The sequence below is a fragment of the Gossypium hirsutum genome, chromosome A11 (assembly GCF_007990345.1).
Source record: "Gossypium hirsutum isolate 1008001.06 chromosome A11, Gossypium_hirsutum_v2.1, whole genome shotgun sequence".
Classification (NCBI taxonomy): Eukaryota; Viridiplantae; Streptophyta; class Magnoliopsida; order Malvales; family Malvaceae; genus Gossypium; species Gossypium hirsutum.
The window spans coordinates 116,863,680-116,869,928 of record NC_053434.1 but is presented as its reverse complement, the minus strand read 5'-3'; the positions used below and the strand labels follow the sequence as shown (position 1 = coordinate 116,869,928).

The following is a 6,249-nucleotide window of genomic DNA, read 5'->3' as shown; positions in this document are numbered from 1 at the left end:
TGATTCAGGCTTTTTTGGATTTCATTTAACCACATTTTAGTGGGATTTATAATTTTTTTGGTGTAATTGCATCACAGGATAGTGTTTGACTTTCAATTTCACCTTTTTTATTATTATCTAGTTGACAATATAATAATTTTATATGTAATTTTTTAATAATATTATTATAGATTTCAAGTCAACTAATTGAGAATAAATAATTACTTCAATAATAAAAATAAAAACAAAAATATTATACATATGATTGTTTATTAAGAAAATTATAACTTAAAATTATTTTATATAATAAATATTTTTAAATAAAATATATAAAATGATGTACTTATATTTTATTAATTATAATAATTTTTAAAATTTTCAAATATGTTATAAGTATGTTTATATACAAATATTATTGTACTGTCTTTAATGGTCAATTTCTCTTTTCATTATAATTCACCTCGCAGTGGCCAACTAGTGAATCCAAACACATTTTCCGTCGTTGATTTTAATTTAACCGCTCAACCAAACAAAAATTTAATATTGGTCGAGTTTTCATGTAAAGTTGATTTGAGTGGATCGAGTTACTCAAAAAGTTAAAAATTAAAAAAATTAAAAATTAAGTCGTTTTACTTTTCTCATTTAAAATTCCAGACTAATTATTAAAATTATAAGTATTTATTATTAACATTTGAAAATTTAGAAATTTAGAATTTTTATTAGGATGATATCATATGATCCGACATATGATTATTAACAAAAAATAAAAATAAACATATTAATTTGAGAAATTTTGACAGATGGTATCAACGAAGATAATAATTGGTAAAGTAAGAGAATTGAATTTTTTAAGTTTTAAAATACAAGGACTAAATCTCAATTCTATACAAGTATAGAGGTTAATAACATATTTTTACCTTTTATTTGTTATACTAAATTAATAGTAATTCAACTCAAGAGTCACCCATAAACAATTTGAGATAGAGTTTGATTTTAGGAGTGAATCAAACATATTAATTTAGTGAATAAAAAATAAAGAAAATAAAATTTCAAATCTTAAAATTAAAAAAAAAGTATGATTATAAAAATATCGATGTCTTTTACCATTTCAAAATTAAAAATATTTAAAAAAAATACTATCATATTATTATTTTTAACTATTCATATATTATTTTTGTTTTAATTCTCAAGTAAGTCTGCCATTTCTAAAATCTATAATGGAGAATAAGGGGAGGGGGAAAGAGAGAAAGATATAATGTCAATTTGTGGGTTTGGTCCTTTAATTATAATCAAGTTTGAGATTTAGTCCTTACGATTTAATTTGATATAATTTGTTAATGTACTTTTATACATTAGCAAATTCAATTAAAATGATGAAGTAGATTTTTCCTTAAATTTGTAATTCTAGCAAAAAATAAGAAGAAGAAATTTTGTGTTGTATGATTAATTATAAGGTAATTAAGCCATGACATAGTTAGAAGGGGGTATTTTAAGAAAAGATACACATCATCATTTTAACCAGATTAGTTAAATGTGTCAGCTATTTGAAGTAATTAATAACATTATAAAATAGAGAGACCAAATTATGTCAAAAAAAAAGTATAAGGGTTTAATCCTAAATTTGAGCATAATAGAGAGACCAACATTATAATTTGACCAATAAAAGAGAAAAAGGATAGAAAAATAAAGAAAGAGAAGAAATTTTGTGTTTTTATTTTTATTTTTTGGATAAATCTCAAAACCATATATAAACTTTCATCAAATATACAATGTTATACATGAAATATGATTTTGTACAATACATGAAATTTTGATTTGATTCAATTTTCGTAAATCACTAAAATAATTATCGGCAGAGCATCAATTTATGTTACATATTGCATACACAAATAATTATATTTATCTAATATGAAAAGAAATTTGACGTATTTATTTCTTTAAATGTATATAGTTGAATCACAATCAAAATTTTATGTATATAGTTGAACCATGATCAAAGTTTCATGTATATAATTACGCCAAATTAAAATTCATAATATCAAAGTATACATTAAATCAAAGGTTCATGTGCTATTTTACGATTTATCCTTTATTTTGAAGTTTAAAGTGTGTAATTATTTTTTATATAAATTATGGACTGATATAAATTTTTAATATTTTATAGTTTTACATTAAACAGGTTTTCTGCAAGTTAATTTATAAATCTATTTAATAATTATAATTAATTTGTTAGAGACTAAAATATTTTAAAAGTTAAATTATGTTTTTGAACTTATTTATATGAACAATAACTCACAAATCAATTTAATATACATAATTCTTTTTCTAAATTATTATCGTAAAATAAATTTCATGATTGAAATGCTATAATATAATTTTAACTTCATAAATTAAATAAATATTTATCTACTTAAATTTAATTTCAAAATAACTTTCATTATAAAATTAAATTAATTATAAAAAGAAATTGCAAATCCCCGCTAATTTATATTATGGTCCCAATTTTATATTGTCTTGATTTTTATTTGGTTAAAATATGCTTAAATTTTATTTCGAAAAATTAAATTCTTTTTATTTTTAAATTTTTAAAATTTAAATCGAAGTATTAATACCACTAATTTTTTTGGTTAAAATTGGCTGTGTAACATTTTTTTAAATAAATAATTTGTTTAATAATTATGTAATTGAAAAAATTAAAATTTTAAATTTAAAAAATAAATGTACTAAATTTCTTAAAAAAAAAACTATTATTTAAAAACTTAAAAATTTTGCAAAATTTTGCTTCTTTCAAATAATCAACTTTACCCTCACTATTACATAATTAATTATTAGTTAAAATATGTTAGTAGTCCTATACTTCAATAAAATTTTAAGATTTAATCCTCTTATTTAAAAACTTAAAAATTAAGTCTTCATACTTTTTTATTTATTATAATCATTACAATTGTAAATATTTTATGTTAATATTTGTCAACTTTAAATTTTGATTAAAGCATCCTATGTGATATGATTGACGTGAAATGTTTTGATAATTGAAGAGCTTTTAAAGTATAATAGTTAAATCTCAAATTATATACAAGTACAGGGACTAATAACATATTAAACCAATTATTAATTATTACCAATCCATTAGAGTAGAAAATTTCAGCCATTTCTCCTCTATTTATAGGGTGACATTACTGCTCATTTATTCATTCAAATCTTAGTTTTTAGATCATTTAAAGTATATAAACCTTCAACAATGGGTCCAAGCTTCGACGACGGCACCTCACTCTACAACTTCGTCGTCCGCGACGGAAATGGCGTCAAAGGAATGGTGGATTCCGGCTTAACGACGGTGCCGGCGGCTTACACGCAACCGCCGAGAGAGCGGATCGATAAGGAAAGCGCGCGAAAACACGAGCAACCGCCGATCGATCTGTCGAGACTAGATGGACCTGAACACGATGAAGTCGCCGTCGAGATCGTTAGAGCTGCCGAGACTCTCGGCTTCTTCCAAGTAATCAACCATGGTGTCCCGGTTGATCTGCTGGAATCGCTGAAAGACACTGCGCATAAGTTCTTCGGCCTGCCGCCGGAACAGAAGGCCGTTTATCGGTCGGAAGTTAGTCCGACACCGCTGGTGAAGTATGGAACGAGCTTCGTGCCTGAGAAAGAGAAAGCTTTGGAGTGGAAAGATTACATCAGTTTGCAGTACGTTAATGATGCAGAAGCTCTTCAACATTGGCCCATTGAGATAAGGTGCGACGAAAAAAGATTTTTTAACACTTAATTTTAAAAAGTTATAAATTATAAATTAAATTATTTAAAAGTTTTCATTTAACTCGTTGAGTAATTAAAATAGTTATTGTATGATTTTTTTGTTCACACCATTTGCACCAATCAAAAGTTGTCATTTCTCTTCTCTTCAACATTCAATTTCTTTTATGAAATAACTTTGAACGTCATGAAATTATAAACCAAAATATAAACAACTCTTTTCTTTGATTTCCGACACTGACTGTAAGATTGACTTAAACAAATTTTTTTGAATAGTTTAGTAACCATTTTGTTACATTTTAAAGTTGAGCGACCAAAACTTAAACTTACTAATAGTTTAGTGACATTGGGTGTAGTTTACCCATTAAACACTCAAGGTCATTAAACTATTAGTAAGTTTATGTTTTGATCACTAAATTTAAAAAAGTTACAAAATAGTTATTTAACAGTTTTCATTTAAGTCATTGAATTATTCAAAAAATTTTATTTAAGACATTGGCCTGATAAGTTTTTCTTTTAAAAAAAAGTTTAGTTGGCGAGTTTTAAGCGACTATTCAGAGAAGAAAGTTGTTTAAATTTTAGTTTGTAAATTTGTGGTGTTCAAAATTATTTCATGAAAAAAAACTAAATTGTATAAGAGAAGATGAATGGGAGTCTTCGATTGGTGTAGGTTGTACGAATAAGGAAGGCCATGCAACAATGATTTAAATAAAAACATTTGAATAGTTTAATGACTATTTTGTAACTTTTTAAAGTTGAATGACTAAAATATAAACTTACTAATAATTTAGTGACCTTAGGTGAAATTAACCCAAATTTAAATTTTAAAAATTCAATGAAACGAATAGATTTGAACATGTAAAAATCGGATGAGGTTGATTGAATTATTATTAATGTTCGATTCAATTTTAAAAAAATAAATTATTACAAATTAGTTATAATTTTTTTTAAATAATTCTGAACCGTTTTCACTCTTAAATTAAATACTATCAAAACATTCTTTTAATAGAATTGAGAAATACTTACATGGTTTTTGTTTTCTAGGGATGTTGCACTTGAGGACATCAATCATGATGGTGAGAAAATTGCTTGAAGTTTTGATGTTAAATCTTGGGATGAAATTGGTAGATCCAAAAATTGATGCACTCATTGATAAGAAGATGGTTAATATGAATTTTTATCCAACATGTCTTAATCCGGAACTTACGGTAGGAGTAGGGCGTCATTCTGATATGGGTACTCTTACAGTTTTATTACAAGACAGAATTGGTGGTTTATATGTGAAAATCGAAGAAGATATGAAATATGGAAAGAAGGGAGAATGGGTAGAGATACCTCCTACTTCCGGTGCCTTGGTCATCAATGTTGGAGATATGTTACAAGTACATATCAATCATTCAATTATGTGTTTTTGACTTCTTCTTCTTTTCTTTTTTTTTTTAAACAAGCCTCGATTTTGATAGGTTGCTTAAACTAATTGAGATAAGGTTAAGGATAATTTTTGACCCTCAATTTTGATAGGTTGCTTGAACTAATTGAGATAAGGTTAAGGATAATTTTTGACCCTTTTAGTATAAAAGAATCAAATGACTTCGTTTTTAATTCAATTGATTAGTCTGATCGTTTTGGTTTTTACAATTATGATTGTGATTCAAATTTCTAAATATTATCTTTTAAAGATGATCATGAGGTAATTGAACTAAGATCCAAATCTGTTGAATATTATCTCTTATCCGAATTCAATTTAAAACACTTCCAAACTCTAAACCTAATTATAATTTAACTAATTTGTTTTTATCTGCAGGTATTAAGTAATAAAAGGTATAAAAGTGCAGAACATAGAGTTCGTACTACAAACATAGCATCAAGGGTGTCAATACCAATCTTTACGATTCCAAAATTAACGGAAAAGATTGCACCATTACCTCACCTTGTAGAAAAAGACAGAATTGCTCATTATAGAGAATTTACGTTTGTTGATTACATGAAAAACTTTTTCGGAAATGCTCATGAAGGCAAAAAATCTCTTGATTTTGCAAAAAATGTCGATTCTTCTTGATCGATAGTCAAAAAATTCGATATTCATAAATTACCGATAAATTAAAAGGTGAGTTATTCACCCTGAAATCTTGTTTTGTTTCATTTTGTTATTATTATTATTTAAAATTACTCTGATGCGAAGTTCTATGTACCTCATTATTCTCCAATTTCTATATTTTAAATTCAAAATGTTGTAACATTGAAATTTTACTTGTCGTAACCATTTTTTTGAAAAACGGGAATTGACTTTGATTTTGAAAAATGAAAACGAATAGAGAAGTCGCCACCAATCCTTTTTGATGAGGTGTGATCGGGTCACCTCGTAAAAGTGATTGTTTTTAATAAATGGTTTGATTTATTTAAACAACGATTTTGGTCCACGTAAATCAAGAAAACAGGTTCGGGAGTCGGTTACGCACGAGGAAGGATTAGCACTCTCGATACGCCCAAAATTAGTACCTAGTTGATTAA

General features: G+C 25.9%; 1 protein-coding gene across 1 annotated transcript; it reads left to right on the top strand.

Annotated features, from left to right (window-relative positions):
• The first annotated feature begins 3,183 nt into the window (after positions 1 to 3,183).
• LOC107886197 (scopoletin 8-hydroxylase) lies at positions 3,184 to 5,918 on the top strand. Its single transcript, XM_041082178.1, has 3 exons — positions 3,184 to 3,720; positions 4,748 to 5,120; positions 5,543 to 5,918. The coding sequence occupies exons 1-3, from the start codon at positions 3,221 to 3,223 to the stop codon at positions 5,795 to 5,797; spliced, it is 1,128 nt and encodes a 375-aa protein (XP_040938112.1). The 5' UTR covers positions 3,184 to 3,220; the 3' UTR covers positions 5,798 to 5,918.
• Positions 5,919 to 6,249: the final 331 nt, after the last annotated feature.

Bases quoted from the DNA above. Each gene is read 5' to 3' on its own strand.
- LOC107886197 (XM_041082178.1), top strand. From the start codon at position 3,221: ATGGGTCCAAGCTTCGACGACGGCACCTCACTCTACAACTTCGTCGTC. The intron at 3,721-4,747 runs GTGCGACGAAAA...TTCTTTTAATAG, and splicing joins CATTGGCCCATTGAGATAAG to AATTGAGAAATACTTACATG. The intron at 5,121-5,542 runs GTACATATCAAT...TTTTATCTGCAG, and splicing joins ATGTTGGAGATATGTTACAA to GTATTAAGTAATAAAAGGTA.